Below are 18,863 nucleotides of genomic sequence, written 5' to 3' on the forward strand. Positions count from 1 at the left end.
CCAGTCTGTTATTCGAACTCAATCAGCATGACAGAGTGATCTCCAGCCTTGTCCTCATCAACACTCACACCTGCGTTAACGAGAGAATCACTGACATGATGTCAGCTGGTCCTTTTGTGGCAGGGCTGAAATGCAGTGTGTCAAGGATTTCCTCCTCTTCTTCCGAAGAGGAGAGGCGAAAAGGATCAGAGGACCAATATGCGGCGTGGTAAATAAATACAAAACAAAGGAAATAAAGGTCAGAACGTGACAGTACCCCCCCCCCCCAAAGGTGCGGACTCCGGCCGCAAAACCTTGACCTATAGGGGAGGGTCTGGGTGGGCGTCTGTCCGCGGTGGCGGCTCTGGCGCGGGACGCGGACCCCACTTAACCATTGTCTTAGTCCGCCTCATTGTCCGCCTCCGTGGCTTTCTAACCATGGCCACCCCTCTCAATGACCCCACTGGACAGAGGGGCAGCTCGGGACAGAGGGGCAGCTCGGGACAGAAGGGCGGAAGCTCTGGACAGAGGGGCAGAAGCTCTGGACAGAGGGGCAGAAGCTCTGGACAGAGGGGCAGAAGCTCTGGACAGAGGGGCATTCTCAAAACATTTGGCCACGACTGTACTTACTGATACTACTTGACAGTTGATCAGCGCAGTGCCTGTTTGATGGTTTGCATAGCGGAATTTCTTATAAGCATCCAAATTAGTGTCCGCTCCTGGAAAGCAGCAGCTCAGTGCGGATGTTGCCTGTAATACATGGCATCAGTTTATGTTGGTTAATAGACAGCTACAAATAATCTAGATGAAAACACTCTTGTTAAACATTATGGTTATTCTGACTCAGAACCTCCAGACTTCCTCCAGCTGTTAACAAAGAGATCTTACGTTCCGTCCTGACGAAAACCCAGTGAACTGTATATTATCCAGGGATTAGGGCCTATGTCCTGCGCCGAAGGTTCATTGAAGTAGGAGTCTTCGTTCAAATCGAGGTTAGTGATCGCTGCTCTTCTCAGTCATAGGAAACGATGGTAGAAACTTTATGTAGAAAAAAACTTATGATCAGTGAACATTTTAATCACCTCAAGTACAACTTTTACTTCACTACATTCCAAAAGAAAATAATGTATTTTTTACTCCATACATTTTTCCTGGCAGTGAAAAGTACTCAATTCATTTTGAATGCTTAGCAGGACAGGAAAATGTTTCAATTCACACACTTGCCAAGATAACATCCCCGTCATCCCTACTGCATCTGATCTGGAGGACTCACTAAACAGAGAACATCCCTGGTCATCCCTACTGCCTCTGATCTGGAGGACTCACTAAACAGAGAACATCCCTGGTCATCCCTACTGCCTCTGATCTGGAGGACTCACTAAACAGGGAACATCCCTGGTCATCCCTACTGCCTCTGATCTGGAGGACTCACTAAACAGAGAACATCCCTGGTCATCCCTACTGCCTCTGATCTGGAGGACTCACTAAACAGAGAACATCCCTGGTCATCCCTACTGCCTCTGATCTGGAGGACTCACTAAACAGAGAACATCCCTGGTCCTCCCTACTGCCTCTGATCTGGAGGACTCACTAAACAGAGAACATCCCTGGTCATCCCTACTGCCTCTGATCTGGAGGACTCACTAAACAGAGAACATCCCTGCTCATCCCTACTGCCTCTGATCTGGAGGACTCACTAAACAGAGAACATCCCTGGTCATCCCTACTGCCTCTGATCTGGAGGACTCACTAAACAGAGAACATCCCTGGTCATCCCTACTGCCTCTGATCTGGAGGACTCACTAAACAGAGAACATCCCTGGTCATCCCTACTGCCTCTGATCTGGAGGACTCACTAAACAGAGAACATCCCTGCTCATCCCTACTGCCTCTGATCTGGAGGACTCACTAAACAGAGAACATCCCTGGTCATTCCTACTGCCTCTGATCTGGAGGACTCACTAAACAGAGAACATCCCTGGTCATCCCTACTGCCTCTGATCTGGAGGACTCACTAAACAGAGAACATCCCTGGTCATCCCTACTGCCTCTGATCTGGAGGACTCACTAAACAGAGAACATCCCTGGTCATCCCTACTGCCTCTGATCTGGAGGACTCACTAAACAGAGAACATCCCCACTGCCTCTAATCTAGAGGACTCACTAAACACAAAGGCATCTTTTGTAAATAATGTCTGTTGGAGCGTGCCCTTGGCTATCCATACATTTAAAAAACAAGAAAATTGTGCAGTATGCTTTGCTTAATATAAGGAATTTATAGTTTAACATTTGATACTAAAGTATATTTAGAACCAAATACATTAAAACCTTTACTCAAGTCTTATTTTACTGCTCACTTTTACTTAGTAAATTTATTTTAAGGTATTTATACTTTTTATATAAACTTCCTGTTTATAGCGTCCTTATTGGTAACTCTGCATTGTTCCACCACTGCTCGGTACCGGTACTTCCTGTTCATAGCGTCCTTATTGGTAACTCTGCATTGTTCCACCACTGCTCGGTACCGGTACTTCCTGTTTATAGCGTCCTTATTGGTAACTCTGCATTGTTCCACCACTGCTCGGTACCGGTACTTCCTGTTTATAGCGTCCTTATTGGTAACTCTGCATTGTTCCACCACTGCTCGGTACCGGTACTTCCTGTTTATAGCGTCCTTATTGGTAACTCTGCATTGTTCCACCACTGCTCGGTACCGGTACTTCCTGTTTATAGCGTCCTTATTGGTAACTCTGCATTGTTCCACCACTGCTCGGTACCGGTACTTCCTGTTCATAGCGTCCTTATTGGCAACTCTGCATTGTTCCACCACTGCTCGGTACCGGTACTTCCTGTTCATAGCGTCCTTATTGGTAACTCTGCATTGTTCCACCACTGCTCGGTACCGGTACTTCCTGTTTATAGCGTCCTTATTGGTAACTCTGCATTGTTCCACCACTGCTCGGTACCGGTACTTCCTGTTTATAGCGTCCTTATTGGTAACTCTGCATTGTTCCACCACTGCTCGGTACCGGTACTTCCTGTTTATAGCGTCCTTATTGGTAACTCTGCATTGTTCCACCACTGCTCGGTACCGGTACTTCCTGTTCATAGCGTCCTTATTGGCAACTCTGCATTGTTCCACCACTGCTCGGTACCGGTACTTCCTGTTCATAGCGTCCTTATTGGAAACTCTGCATTGTTCCACCACTGCTCGGTACCGGTACTTCCTGTTTATAGCGTCCTTATTGGTAACTCTGCATTGTTCCACCACTGCTCGGTACCGGTACTTCCTGTTTATAGCGTCCTTATTGGTAACTCTGCATTGTTCCACCACTGCTCGGTACCGGTACTTCCTGTTTATAGCGTCCTTATTGGTAACTCTGCATTGTTCCACCACTGCTCGGTACCGGTACTTCCTGTTCATAGCGTCCTTATTGGCAACTCTGCATTGTTCCACCACTGCTCGGTACCGGTACTTCCTGTTCATAGCGTCCTTATTGGAAACTCTGCATTGTTCCACCACTGCTCGGTACCGGTACTTCCTGTTTATAGCGTCCTTATTGGTAACTCTACATTGTCAGTAACTCGACATGTCTACACATGTCGTTTTCTAATTCAATTCGACCAACGTGGAGGAGGTTCTTAAAATATTGACTCAAAAACAAAAGAGCCCTGCTCAGGTAACTTATCCCATTCCCTCTACTTCACAGCGTTATCATCGTACTGCTGCAGATTATATCTACATATTATTATATATTATTATATATTATTAACATTTTGAATATTGTCAATAATAATCTTATGACCGTAAAGTTGAATTCCTTTGTTAGCTCTGTTAGCCCATTTGGAAGACAACTGTGGTCAGCTCGTCCTATTATTTAATATGTTTACAATGATATGTTCATATGTTATATCATTTAATTACCCTAAATATGGATACACCCTCTGTTTTCAAATCACTTAGAGGGTTTGGGCTGTTACATACAGTATCAACGTACGGAGATTGATGTCAAAAGTGGACCTTCTTGATATCTGCCTGACATGAGCTCAGATGTTTTTGGTTCTCACAGAGACTAAATGGCTCCATCCTGCTTAAGGACATTGCTGAGTACGACATCTTCAGGTGTGACAGACTGAAAAAGGGGGGAGGGGTGGTTATATACAGTTGTATGAAATCAACTGTGGAATCATACGCTCTAAATATCACTATCCCCCAAAATATTTAGCTTTTGGTTACAGATGTGGTCATAAAGCTAAACACAAAACTGTTCTGTTGCAGGGATTTACCTAGTTTAATCAGCTGTGTTTGCTAGGGGGAGTGTGACTCCACTCCGGCCCCCGAGGACTGAATTACCCATTCCTGTGTTAGCGATACCAAACAGAGAAGTGTTAGACTCTTTTGCCAGCTTGATTGTTTTCTCTGGATGATGGGAATCTCAGGGACTTTCCCTTCAGCTCTGCAGTCATCCCATTTCCCGCTCTTAACACACAACTCCTCTAACCCAGGCTCAACACTCAGCCCTCTGGCCAGATAAGGTTCACAGCAATGAGTCAATCAACTGTAGACATTCTCTATAAAGTGTAATTATGTCATAAACAAACTGTATTTACTGTCAGGGACACCTAACTAATGGAGATGAGGTCTCTTACACACAATGAGAAGTAGTTTGTGGTATTTATCCCAGCCAGTGTTGTTGACAGTGGAACGTCCATATATTCTCCTGGACTTGGATAAACCTACTGACCACAGTTAGGGCCCAGACCACAGCTGTAATTTCATTCATTCTCTCTCTCTCTCTCTCTCTCTCTCTCTCTCTCTCTCTCTCTCTCTCTCTCTCTCTCTCTCTCTCTCTCTCTCTCTCTCTCTCTCTCTCTCTCTCTCTCTCTCTCTCTCTCTCTCTCTCTCTCTCTCTCTCTCTCTCTCTCTCTCTCTCTCTCTCTCTCTCTCTCTCTCTCTCAAAACAATAAAAATAAGCAGTAAACATTACACTCACAGAAATGTCAAGAGCCTAAATACATTTCAAATGTCATTATGTCAATATACAGTGTTGTAACAATGTCCAAGGGGTAGGCAAAAGAAAGGTCGGGGACAGGCAAGAGTTTATAACCAGGTCAGAGTCCAAAACGGTATAGACCGGCAGGCAGGCTCAAGGTCAGGGGCAGCCAGGCTCAAGGTCAGGGGCAGGCGGGCTCAAGGTCAGGGGCAGGCGGGCTCAAGGTCAGGGGCAGGCAAGGGTCAGAGTCAGGACAGGCAGGCTCAAGGTCAGGGGCAGGCAGGCTCAAGGTCAGTGGCAGGCAGGCTCAAGGTCAGGGGCAGGCAAGGGTCAGAGTCAGGACAGGCAGGCTCAGAGTCAGGGCAGGCAGGCTCAAGGTCAGGGGCAGGCAGGCTCAAGGTCAGGGGCAGGCAAGGGTCAGAACCAGGAGGATGAGGAAAAACAGAGATTGGGAAAAACAGGAGCTATGAGAAAACCGCTGGTTGTCTGGGCAAACAAGACAAAGTCAGGACAGGCAAGGGTCAGAGTCAGGACAGGCAGGCTCAAGGTCAGGGGCAGGCAGGCTCAAGGTCAGGGGCAGGCAAGGGTCAGAGTCAGGACAGGCAGGCTCAGAGTCAGGGCAGGCAGGCTCAAGGTCAGGGGCAGGCAGGCTCAAGGTCAGGGGCAGGCAGGCTCAAGGTCAGGGGCAGGCGGGCTCAAGGTCAGGGGCAGGCAAGGGTCAGAACCAGGAGGATGAGGAAAAACAGAGATTGGGAAAAACAGGAGCTATGAGAAAACCGCTGGTTGTCTGGGCAAACAAGACAAACTGGCACAGACAGACAGAAAACACAAGTATAAATACACAGGGGATAATGGGTGACACCTGGAGGGGACAAGCACAAGGACAGGTGAAACAGATCAGGGTGTGACAAGTACAAAAGGGAAAATAAATAAACATAAATATGGGTTATATTTACAATTGTGTTTGTTCTTCACTGGTTGCCCTTTTCTTTTGGCAACAGGTCACAAATCTTGTTGCTGTGATGGCACACTGTGGTATTTCACCCAGTAGATATGGGAGTTTATCAAAATTGGGTTTGTTTTCTAATTCTTTGTGGATCTGTGTAATCTGAGGGACATATGTGTATGGTCATACATTTGGTCATACATTTGGCAGGAGGTTAGGAAGTGCAGCTCAGTTTCCACCTCATTTTGTGGGCAGTGAGCACATAGCCTGTCTTCTCTTGAGAGTCATGTCTGCCTACGGCGGCCTTTCTCAATAGCAAGGCTATGCTCACTGAGTCTGTACATAGTCAAAGCTTTCCTTAAGTTTGGGTCAGTCACAGTGGTCAGGTGTGCCACTGTGTACTCTCTGTTTGGGACAAATATCATTCTAGTTTGCTCTATGCTTTTGTGAATTCTTTCCAAATGTGTCAAGTAATTATCTTTTTGTTTTCTCATGATTTGGTTGGGTCTAATTGTGTTGCTGTCCTGGGGCTCTGTGGGGTGTGTTTGTGTTTGTGAATAGAGCCCCGGGACCAGCTTGCTTAGGGGACTCTTCTCCAGGTTCATCTCTCTGTAGGTGATGGCTTTGTTATGGAAGGTTTGGGAATCGCTTCCTTTTAGGTGGTTGTAGAATGTAACGTCTCATTTCTGGATTTTGATAATTAGTGGGTATTGGCCTAATTCTGCTCTGCATGCATTATTTGGTGTTCTACGTTGTACATGGAGAATATTTTTGCAGAATTCTGCGTGCAGAGTCTCTATTTGGTGTTTGTCCCATTTTGTGAAGTCTTGGTTGGTGAGCGGAACCCAGACCTCACAACCATAAAGGGCAATGGGTTCTTTAACTGATTCAAGTATTTTTAGCCAGATCCTATTTGGTATGTCAAATTTTATGTTCCTTTTGATGGCAAAGAAGGCCCTTTTCGCCTTGTCTCTCAGATCTCTCAGATCGTTCACAGCTTTGTGGAAGTTACATGTTTTGGTACCCTTCCCTAGATCTTTGCCTCGACACAATCATTTCCCGGAGTTCAACGGACAGTTCCTTTGACCTCATGGCTTGGTTTTTGCTCTGACATGCCCAACTTTAGGAACTTAAATATAAAGTTGTGTGCCTTTCCAAATCATGTCCAATCAATAGAATTTACAACAGGTGGACTCCAATCAAGTTGTAGAAACATCTCAAGGATGATCAATGGAAACAGGATGCACCTGAGTGCAATTTTGAGTCACATAGCAAATGGTCTGAATACTTATGTAAATAAGGTATTTATTTTTCAAATGTTTAATGCATTTGCAAACATTTCGAAAAACCTGTTTTTACTTTGTCATTATGGCACATTGTGTGTAGATTGATGATGATTTAAAAAATATATCTATTTTAGAATAAGGCTGTAACGTAACAACATTTGGAAAAAGTCAAGGGGTCTGAATACTTTCCCAATTTATAGTTTGGGACTGTTAGTAATGAGCTCTAGAAGTGTATTGTTGGGTGAGGGGGGTGTGTGTTAATAATGGGTTATTTAAGTGTATAGTCGGGGACTGTTATTAATTAGATCTAGATGTTTATAGTTGGACTGTTATTAAAGCGTTCTAGAAGTGTATAGTTGAGGGGGGTTATTAACAAATTATAGAAGCTGCATATTATCAATATATCAAAGTGTCACCAACAAAAAGGTAAACAATAGGTCTGTTGCAAATGCAGCATATGGCATTTATTTTTCACATGTAAATAGCCCTTTCCAGTAGTGCTCAAAGCATGCCATTCCATCAGCATTTATTTTTCAACTCGAATCAATGAGCCCAATCAGTCCTCCATGACAACTAAATCTTAAACAACAGAGTAGGGCTGGCTAATAAGTTCATAGTTTTGGGGTCATGCTCATGTAAAACAGTTTGGCTAATCTATACTTCCATATTTCCAAGTCCTATTCTTGAAGATCAATGGGTATAACATTTATTGTAATGACTGTAATTCTGATAGACTGGTTTTTAATGTAAAGATATCATTTAATCCTATTATTATATGTAGTAGAAAGCAATGGGTTAGAGGAAGCCTACATAACCAACACATAAAGTAAAATTTTACAACCAGCTGTGTAAACTTTAACATTGATTTATCCTGCAATAGATGTTGTTCAATTGGTAAAAATACATGTTTTTGTCTTCTTCTTGTAACGGCGTTCTTCGTTTGTCAAAAGAGAGTCGGACCGAAATCCAGCGTGGTGGTTAATCATGATCTTTAATAAAGAAAACGGCGATACATGAAATAACTTATAAATACAAAAACAACAAACGGAACGTGAAACTTATTACAGCCTATCTGGTGAACACTACACAGAGACAGGAACAATCACCCACGAAATACAAAGAGAACTCAGGCTACCTAAATACGGTTCCCAATCAGAGGCAACGAGAAGCACCTGACTCTGATCAAGAACTGCCTCAGGCAGCCAAGCCTAACTAGACACACCCCTAAACCTAGCAATCCCAAATCCTATAAAACCCCAATACGAAACACAACACGTAAACCCATGTCACACCCTAGCCTGACCAAAATATATAACGAAAACACAAAACACTAAGACCAAGGCGTGACACTTCTAATGTCTCTTAAGGGGAAAGTAATCTAAAAGTAACTGAAAGTAATCAGATTACTTTACTGAGTTTGGGGTAATCCAAAAGTTATGTTACCGATTACAATTTTGGACCGGTAACTAGTAACTGTAACATATTACATTTAGAAAGCAACATACCCAATCCCGGAAATTAATTAATTTTATAAGTGTATAGTGTGGGGATTGTTATTAGTGAGTTATAGAAGTGTATAGTTGGGGGGGATATTAATGTGTTCTAGAATTGTATAGTTGTTGACTGTTATTAATGAGTTCTAGAAGTGTATATTTGGACATTGTTATTAATGAGTTCTAGAAGTGTATAGTTGGACATTGTTATTAATGAGTTCTAGAAGTGTATATTTGGACATGGTTATTAATGAGTTCTAGAAGTGGATATTTGGACATTGTTATTAATGAGTTCTAGAAGTGTGTAGTTGGACATTGTTATTAATGAGTTCTAGAAGTGTGTAGTTGGACATTGTTATTAATGAGTTCTAGAAGTGTATAGTTGGACATTGTTATTAATGAGTTCTAGAAGTGTATAGTTGGACATTGTTATTAATGAGTTCTAGAAGTGTATATTTGGACATTGTTATTAATGAGTTCTAGAATTGTATAGTTGTTGACTGTTATTAATGAGTTCTAGAAGTGTATAGTTGGACATTGTTATTAATGAGTTCTAGAAGTGTATAGTTGGACATTGTTATTAATGAGTTCTAGAAGTGTGTAGTTGGACATTGTTATTAATGAGTTCTAGAAGTGTGTAGTTGGACATTGTTATTAATGAGTTCTAGAAGTGTATATTTGGACATTGTTATTAATGAGTTCTAGAATTGTATAGTTGTTGACTGTTATTAATGAGTTCTAGAAGTGTATATTTGGACATTGTTATTAATGAGTTCTAGAAGTGTATATTTGGACATTGTTATTAATGAGTTCTAGAAGTGTGTAGTTCAAGGGTTATTAATACGTTCTAGAAGTGTATAGTTGGGGCGTTATTAATGCCTTCTAGAAATGTAAACTTGTTATTCATGGGTTCTATAAGTGTACAGGTGGGGTCTGTTTTTAATTAGTTATATAAGTGTATAGTTGGGGGGTTATTAATTAGTTATAGAAGTGTATAGTTGGGATTGTTATTAATGAGTTGTAGAAGTTTATAGTTGGGGACTGTTGGGGTTATTAATGAGCTCTAACAGTGTATATTTGGGGACGATTTAATGAGTTCTAGAGGTGAATAATTGTAGGTGTTATTAATGAGTTCTAGAAGTGTATCATTGGCAGGGTTATTAATCAGTTCTGTAATTGTGCAGTTGAAAAGAGACAGCAGTATTGTATCTTTCATATGGTGTGCAGCATCAGGTTGTCTGTGTGAGTCAGGATAGAATATGGTGTACAGCATCAGGTTGTCTGCGTGAATCAAGATGGAATATGTTATAAAACTCAGGCTGTCTGCGTGAATCAAGATGGAATATGTTATAAAACTCAGGCTGTCTGCATGAATCAAGATGGAATATGTTATAAAACTCAGGCTGTCTGCATGAATCAAGATGGAATATGTTATAAAACTCAGGCTGTCTGCATGAATCAAGATGGAATATGTTATAAAACTCAGGCTGTCTGCATGAATCAAGATGGAATATGTTATAAAACTCAGGCTGTCTGCATGAATCAAGATGGAATATGTTATAAAACTCAGGCTGTCTGCATGAATCAAGATGGAATATGTTATAAAACTCAGGCTGTCTGCATGAATCAAGATGGAATATGTTATAAAACTCAGGCTGTCTGCATGAATCAAGATGGAATATGTTATAAAACTCAGGCTATCTTGATTCATGCAGAAAGCCTGAAGCTGTCAGAAGCTGGAGGAGTCTCCTAAAACACTGCTATTCTCAGACCGTCTCGTTGTTGTTATTGTTGTTGTTGTACAGGACATCGTCAGAAGCTAGAGGAGTCTCCTAAAACAGTGCTATTCTCAGACCGTCTCAGTGAGCTGGAGAGGATCAGACAGACAACCATGAGGGTTGCCATGCCGACACAACCCCAACGACAGCCACTCAACGCCGGACCCAACTCCTTCAACCACCAGGGACAGACACAGATACCAGGTGAGTCTAATACCTCTAACCCTAACCCCAGGGACAGACACAGATACCAGGTGAGTCTAATACCTCTAACCCCAACCCCAGGGACAGACACAGATACCAGGTGAGTCTAATACCTCTAACCCTAACCCCAGGGACAGACACAGATACCAGGTGAGTCTAATACCTCTAACCCTAACCCCAGGGACAGACACAGATACCAGGTGAGTCTAATACCTCTAACCCTAACCCCAGGGACAGACACAGATACCAGGTGAGTCTAATACCTCTAACCCTAACCCCAGGGACAGACACAGATACCAGGTGAGTCTAATACCTCTAACCCTAACCCCAGGGACAGACACAGATACCAGGTGAGTCTAATACCTCTAACCCCAACCCCAGGGACAGACACAGATACCAGGTGAGTCTAATACCTCTAACCCTAACCCCAGGGACAGACACAGATACCAGGTGAGTCTAATACCTCTAACCCCAGGGACAGACACAGATACCAGGTGAGTATAATACCTCTAACCCCAACCCCAGGGACAGACATAGATACCAGGTGAGTCTAATACCTCTAACCCCAACCCCAGGGACAGACACAGACACAGATACCAGGTGAGACCATAACATTACCCCCCCCTTAACCTTCTCAATACCAGGTGAGACCATAACTTGAACCACTCGAACCCCAGGGACAGATACAGATACCAGGTGAGACCATAACATTAACGCCTCTAACACCAGGGACAGCCACAGATAACAGGTGAGACCGTAACTTGAACCACTCTAACCCCAGTTACAGACAACGATACCAGGTGAGACCGTAACTATAACACTCACAGCCTTTTATGTTCCAGTTCCTATTCTAGTTCTCTAGTTGTCTGTATCTATTACATTGGCCCTGTCGAGGTGGAACACTGGACAACAGAGAAACAAACAGCTATGCAGTAATAGCTAACAAGTCACACTCTTTCTGCTCCTCCCTCCCCTCCTCCTCCTCCTCCTCCCCTCCAACCATCCCTCTCCTCCTTCCTCCAGACCCTCGCCAGTCTCAGTCATCTCCTTCCTGGTCCTATGAGCAGCCCTACCCGTCCTACCTGAGTCCTATGACCTCCCCGTCTGTCCACTCCACCACGCCCCTCTCCTCCAGCCGAGCCACCGGCCTGCCCAACATCACTGACCTGCCCCGTCGCCTGCCAGGTAACACAAACACACGAACACTGACGCGTACGCACACTAACTCTTACACACACACTAGAAGTAAACAATAACTAACACCAAGAATCAGATTAAATGACATTTGCTCTGTGATTTGTTTCTCTTTAACTCTGTTGGATTTCAAAATAGCCACTTCTACCCCAGCTAGCACATAATGTTCTGAGAACCATATGTTTCTTAAAGCTTGGTGAGAGTGTGGTTGTCCTATGGTTATGTATCATACAACCTTCCCACAACGTTCTGGGAACGGTGCAGGATTGGCATTGGAACACAGCACATTTAAGTAACTTGACAAAAAAACATAATTTTCTAATTGTTTTTCATTACTTTAACAGCATTTTCCCAAAAGTTCAAACATGGTTACATTTCATTTTCATTTTGGTTCTAGCAACGTTCTCCAACTGGTTTGACATTGGGAATGTTCTCAAATAGTTCAGAGGTTAAGAAACAACATTCTTCTGTGGGAACGTTTCGCCCAGGTTTACTCATGGTTGTATTTCACGTCAAGTTGTCAATTTGTTCTGAGAACGTGAAGAAAACTTAATAACATAAAAACAAGATACATAAAATCATTAACATTCCGTTCTTCAACAAAACTCTCTTTATCCTCTACCTTGTTAAGTGTGTTGGCCACGCCCACTAATTTGCCACACCTGATCTTAATGAGTGCTTGTTTCCTTTGAAATGGGGTCTGTTTGAATAGACTAAAATGACCAGCTTTGTATGCGTAAAAAAAACATGGCGGCATGCTAGCTCGAGCCTGGTGGCACAATGGACTAATTCCATGGATAGAGAACAGAATCATAAAACACGGGACGAGATGTTAAAAACTGTCCATTGTGCCAATAGATGGAATGCACTCACATGAGATTTGCCGTTATGTTGACAGAGTGGCATGGGAGGTTTATTTCTTAGACTGGGTTAAGATGTCAATTTTGGGACACATCCTCAGTAGTGTGCCTTCGAATCAGTGGGTGTTTCGGCCTTTAATCACTAAACACACTCATCAAAGGTGGCCAGCTAAAGGGTGATCAAGCCTTAGCTTGTGTCCCATGCCCAATTAAGATGTCCCACGGGACTATGCAAGGCAGGGGCGTCCTCTTCCCTGAGCCAGCCCTACAGCTGACCGCATACCTCATATGCCCTCCTCAAGTTGGAGGGATCTGAATTGGGTTCTCAGGTGGGGGTGGGGGGTCATGAAGTTATAGCCCAGCAAGGGTCCTTCCGTTTGATCCAGATCCACTGGCTGCCTCTTTCAGCTGCTTGAGAAACTGCTCTGACGGTCTGCCGCAGAGCCTGTCCATGGATTCCAAGTTCTTTCAGCAACCTGATGGTGGAAGAAGCCACGAATCCTCTGCATCCCACTTCAACTGGCCAGACTTTTGCATTCCAGCCACGCTGAGTTGCGTCTGCTGCCAACTCTGTGTAACGCAGTTTCTTACGCTCGTAGGCCTCTTCAACAGAGTTTTCCCACGGGACTGTGAGCTCTATGATGTACACAGCCTTTTGTGAAGGGGACCAGAGTACCATGTCTGGACTAAGGTTGGTAGAAGCAATCTCAGATGGAAAAATTAGTTGCTGGCAAATATCGACAAGCATCTTCCAGTCCCGGGCCATGGCTAGGTGTCCAGTTTCTGGCTTCGTAGGAGGATACTTGGGCCTTTTCTGTACCTCCCGGATGAATGTTGTTGTTTTGACGGGATTGCTTGTTTTTGGAGGTAATGAATTGGTTGCACTCCTCTTGGTCTCAAGTGCTGCTGCCAGGCTCTTTAGGACCTGATTGTGCCTTCAGGTGTAGTGGCCTTGTGAGAGGCTGGTCTTGCAACCTGTCATTATATGCCTGAGAGTCGCTGGAGCTGGGCAGAGGGGGCAGGTCGAGTCCTCGCCATACCATTGATGTAGATTTTTTGGTGATGGAAGCACATCATAAACAGCTCTTATGATGAAGCTGATGTGGCTTGCCTCCATTTGCCAAAGCTCACTCCAGTTGATCTTTCTCCTCTCCAGGCCTTCCCACTGCGTCCATTGCCCTTGTTTGGCAAGAGAGACAGCCTTTGCACTTCTTGCAGTCTCCTCCTGTCTGCGCACCTCCTCGACCACCAGCTTCCTGCGTTCAGATGTTGTTGCCTTATGGAACGTTGGTTTGCTTGCTGCCAGGCCAAAGCCTCCTCTTCCATGCTGGATATTCCCCACAATGTATTGGTGTCTCAGGGCTGATGTTGCTTGCTGCACAGCCTTGGATGATGTCCATTTCCGTCCAGTTTGTAGGGGAGGTGCAGCCTTGCTAATGGTCTGGTCTTTGGAGTCCTTCAAAGTCATCTGAAGTCTTACTTTAGAGCACTTGTTTGCATAATTAATGCCTAAAAAAATGAATTCCCATTGTCGTGTCTTCGGCATCATTAAAAGTGACTGTTATTTTATCAAATCAATTCTCTGTAATTATTATTACGTCATTAAACTAATCATGTACATGTAATTAACTAGGAAGTTGGGGCACCAAGGAAAATCTTCAGATTACAAAGTTATAATTTTCCTAATATGACTCTTCAGATATTTTAATATCTGATCAATTAGTCTTCTATTAATGAATTATTCTTTACCTCACGTTAGTCTCATTCCAAACGTAGTAATTTGTTGGTTATCTGCACGAACCCAGCCTCTAATATGAATCATCCATACACCAATTGGCTTAATCATTTATTTACTAACTAACTAATTTATTTTATTTTATTTATTTCACCTTTATTTAACCAGGTAGGCTAGTTGAGAACAAGTTCTCATTTGCAACTGCGACCTGGCCAAGATAAAGCATAGCAGTGTGAGCATACAACAAAGAGTTACACATGGAGTAAACAATTAACAAGTCAATAACACAGTAGAAAACAAAGGGGGGGTCTATATACAATGTGTGCAAAAGGCATGAGGAGGTAGGCAAATAATTACAATTTTGCAGATTAACACTGGAGTGATAAAAGATCAGATGGTCATGTACAGGTAGAGATATTGGTGTGCAGAAGAGCAGAAAAGTAAATAAATAAAAACAGTATGGGGATGAGGTAGGTGAAAAGGGTGGGCTATTTACCAATAGTCTATGTACAGCTGCAGCGAAATAATCACAGAAATGCATAAACCCACAAACAGTAGATATGGTTACAAGGAAATGATAGGGGAGGTTCCCTAGTGGGCTAAACCAATGGTTTAGTGGACAAAGGGAAGTGGGTGTGGACTGAGAAGGGCGGGAAAGACAAAAAGGATCACTACACACTATATTACTATATTAATTGAAATGCTAATCCTTTGCACATGAACGCTCACTCATTCGGGAATAATTGCAATCAATCAATATACATTTACGCCCAGTGTGTCGTCGAGATCTCTGTTGGAATCGTCCGTCTGCTGGAGAGTTTATCTGAGTCGCTCGCTCTCTCTGCTTCCCTGAAGATCAAAGTCTTCAGTGGTTAGAATGGATACTTCAGAGGACCATTCAGAAATGTTCTCATAGAATAGATGTTTCAGGCATCCCAGGTTGACATAATTTCCAGCTGCAGACTAGTAATTAGTATCTAAGATTTGCTCTTATTCTGTTGGGATCGATAGTCTCCGTGTTTAACCATTTACAGTTGTGTAGCTGATGCTCCATGTGGTTTAGGTCTAAACTATTCACAATAACAGCTCATGCTGTGGGTTTGCTCAGTCTTGGTACTCAAACCTGTGCCACCTCAGCTTCCACGTGGTCTGAAGAGGATTTCCTCAGTAGGGTTTTTTATTCGTAACATTAGAAAAGGTGGTTCTATGATGCCTGATCATGTCTGTGCTCACAGGGGCGGGCCAATGACTTAGTTCAACTTTGAAGGGATTCTCTCACATTAAAGGTTTAACATCACATTACATAATTTCACAAATAGTTTATTCTTTACTCATTAATTTTATACAAGAATTAGATGCAAACCCCATTATTGAGAAATGTACACATTCAGAGATATACTTATGTGTGTTTCCTGTCCTCTCCGAGGTCACCAAATGAAAAACACTCGTCATACCCGTCCCTTTAGTGTCCACGGACCATTCCCACCATCAAACAAGTGGACATTTTGTTTCAAATTCCCCTTTTGGAGATTTAGGAGTTCGGCCACGTGAAATCCTTTGTTCTCTCTGTCTCTCTTTCTACATGGCCAGGGGGAGAGAGTCTCCTCCAGGATTTTATAACAGAACCTGGGTGTAGGAGAGAGAGGGAAGCAGTGATCTATACCCAGAAAGGGCCACGTCATGACACCATGTGTCCTATCTGTGCTTGGAGTTCAAAACAGTTTAAAAAAAATCGAAATAACCTCTTACTAAAACCTCCCAGGAAGGCTTTAAAGGAACTACAGTAAAACGTTCTCCGAACCTCCCTGGAACCACAGTAAAACGTTCTCAGAACCTCCCTGGAACCACAGTAAAACGTTCTCAGAACCTCCCTGGAACGACAGTAAAACGTTCTTAGAAGCTCCCTGGAACCACAGTAAAACGTTCTCAGAACCTCCCTGGAACGACAGTAAAACGTTCTTAGAAGCTCCCTCGAACCACAGTAAAACAATCTCTGAACCTCCCTGGAACCACAGTAAAACAATCTCTGAACCTCCCTGGAACCACAGTAAAACGTTCTCCGAACCTCCCTGGAACCACAGTAAAACGTTCTCAGAACCTCCCTGGAACCACAGTAAAACGTTCTCAGAACCTCCCTGGAACCACAGTAAAACGTTCTCAGAACCTCCCTGGAACCACAGTAAAACGTTCTCAGAACCTCCCTCGATCCACAATAAAACGTTGTCAGAACCTCCCTGGAACCAGAGTAAAACGTTCTCAGAACCTCCCTGGAACCAGAGTAAAACGTTCTCAGAACCTCCCTGCAACCTAAAAATAAACGTTCCCAGAACAAGCATATTTTCACTTCTGTTCTCTAAGAACATAAAAAATGTTCAGTTTTACCAGTCAGGAAACATATGGTTTCCTTCCTACAACCAATTTGAAACCGAAACCATATGTTCCAAACTGCCAAGGGAACCAATGTGCTAGCTGGGAAGTGTTTGTTACAGTCTGTCAGACACATAGCGTGGGTCTGTTGTCCTCTGTTTGTTCATTCTCCTGTAGACTTTAGATATATTGGGGCTAAGGGGTGTGGCCTACCTGACTGGTTCCCTAAGCAGCGTGGTTCCTTGCTGTGAGACTTTGATCCACGAGGACTCTGGGTAATAACAGGACCGGCATAATGACAGACTGAGGGACAAAGAAACCACTTTATACGCCGCCTCCTTCGCTGGGTATTTAAAACGTCCATGATTGTCCGGACAGCAGAATCTGTCCCTCTCTCTCCATCTCACTTCATCCTCTCCCTCCAGCTCTCTATCTCTCCCTCCTCTTTCTCCATCCATCTCTCTCTTCACCCGCTACTGGAAATATACACTTTTGCTTACTTATAATGAAGTCCATCCATCTGTCCTTCAGGGTAAAGACCTAAGTGACTGTAAAACTCCCTTTGGGCCCTCAGTTTCACACGTCTCAATGGAGATGATGGCAAGGGATGAGAGTCGTCCTTCATCAGTCCGGTTTCGGCTGTGTCTTTACTAGTTTCAGCGCAGGAAATGACCTCTCTATGGATGCTGTTGTGGTTGGTATAGTGAGGAGCAGGTGATGTAACTTCGTTGCCTCTGGGACCATCTGTGTCATGCTGGAACAAAAAGCTGAGCAGGTCATTTGTCTCGTACCATTTGTGAACTGTACAACCTCTGTACAAGATCTGCCTTAAATCTAATGAAATCAAAGTACTTGGTATATTTTGACTCTCGTTTTGATGGTGGTGTCGAACTTTGTTGCAATTGTTTTTTGCAGTCCACTAAACCAAGGAAATGAAGTTCACTAAAGTGGTCAAACTCTCATCAGAACATTAATATTATCCAGTAGATGTTCTAATCTGATCAGCTGTTTACTACGAGTTTAGCTTTCAGTCAGTCCCAGATCATTGCATTTGATTCGCTCATCGAAACTGTCGCCTCCATTCCAGTGCTTTCATTGTGTCGCTGATACGGCAGAAACCAGAGGCGGCTGGTGGGAAGGGAGATATAGGAGCACGGGCTCGTTGTAATGGCTGGGATGGAATAAATGGAACAGAGTCAAACATGTGGTTTCCATATGTTTGCTGTGTTTGAAACCTCTCCATTCATTCCATTCCAGTCATTACAATGAGCCTGTCCTCCTATAGCACCCCTCACCAGCCTCCTCTGGCAGAAAAACATGTCCAGCTCATTGTTTAATTGAAAATTCCAAACAGCTAACACAGTGGCGGTCTCTGAATGGGTAGCTAACTAAAGTTCCATCATGAGCCATGAACAAGCAGCTAACACAGTGGCGGTCTCTGAATGGGTTGCTAACTAAAGTTCCATCATGAGCTATGAACAAGCAGCTTTGTATTTTGTATTTTTCACTTGCGCTTACAAGCCCTTAACCAACAATGCAGTTAAGACAAATACCTACAAAAAATAAGAAATAAAAGTAAAGAAGAATTAAAGAGCAGTAAAATAACAATCAAGACTATATACAGGGGGTACCGGTACAGAGTCAATGTGGAGGCTATATACAGGGGGTACCGGTACAGAGTCAATGTGGAGGCTATATACAGGGGGTACCGGTACAGAGTCAATGTGGAGGCTATATACAGGGGGTACCGGTACAGAGTCAATGTGGAGGCTATATACAGGGGGTACCGGTACAGAGTCAATGTGGAGGCTATATACAGGGGGTACCGGTACAGAGTCAATGTGGAGGCTATATACAGGGGGTACCATACAGAGTCAATGTGGAGGCTATATACAGGGGGTACCGGTACAGAGTCAATGTGGAGGCTATATACAGGGGGTACCGGTACAGAGTCAATGTGGAGGCTATATACAGGGGGTACCGGTACAGAGTCAATGTGGAGGCTATATACAGGGGGTACCGGTACA

The 18,863-nt window shown here is 43.5% G+C and overlaps 1 protein-coding gene across 1 annotated transcript in view; it reads left to right on the top strand.

The window, feature by feature from the left end:
* The window catches only part of runx2b (RUNX family transcription factor 2b), a 124,132-nt gene that overhangs the window by 55,700 nt on the left and 49,569 nt on the right, over positions 1-18,863 (top strand). Inside the window, exons 4-5 of the mRNA XM_031836724.1 lie at positions 10,504-10,680; positions 11,704-11,865. Coding sequence (XP_031692584.1) covers positions 10,504-10,680; positions 11,704-11,865 — 339 coding nt within the window. The remainder of the gene's footprint in view (positions 1-10,503; positions 10,681-11,703; positions 11,866-18,863) is intronic.

The sequence above is a fragment of the Oncorhynchus kisutch genome, linkage group LG12 (genome assembly GCF_002021735.2).
Source record: "Oncorhynchus kisutch isolate 150728-3 linkage group LG12, Okis_V2, whole genome shotgun sequence".
Lineage (NCBI taxonomy): Eukaryota > Metazoa > Chordata > Actinopteri > Salmoniformes > Salmonidae > Oncorhynchus > Oncorhynchus kisutch.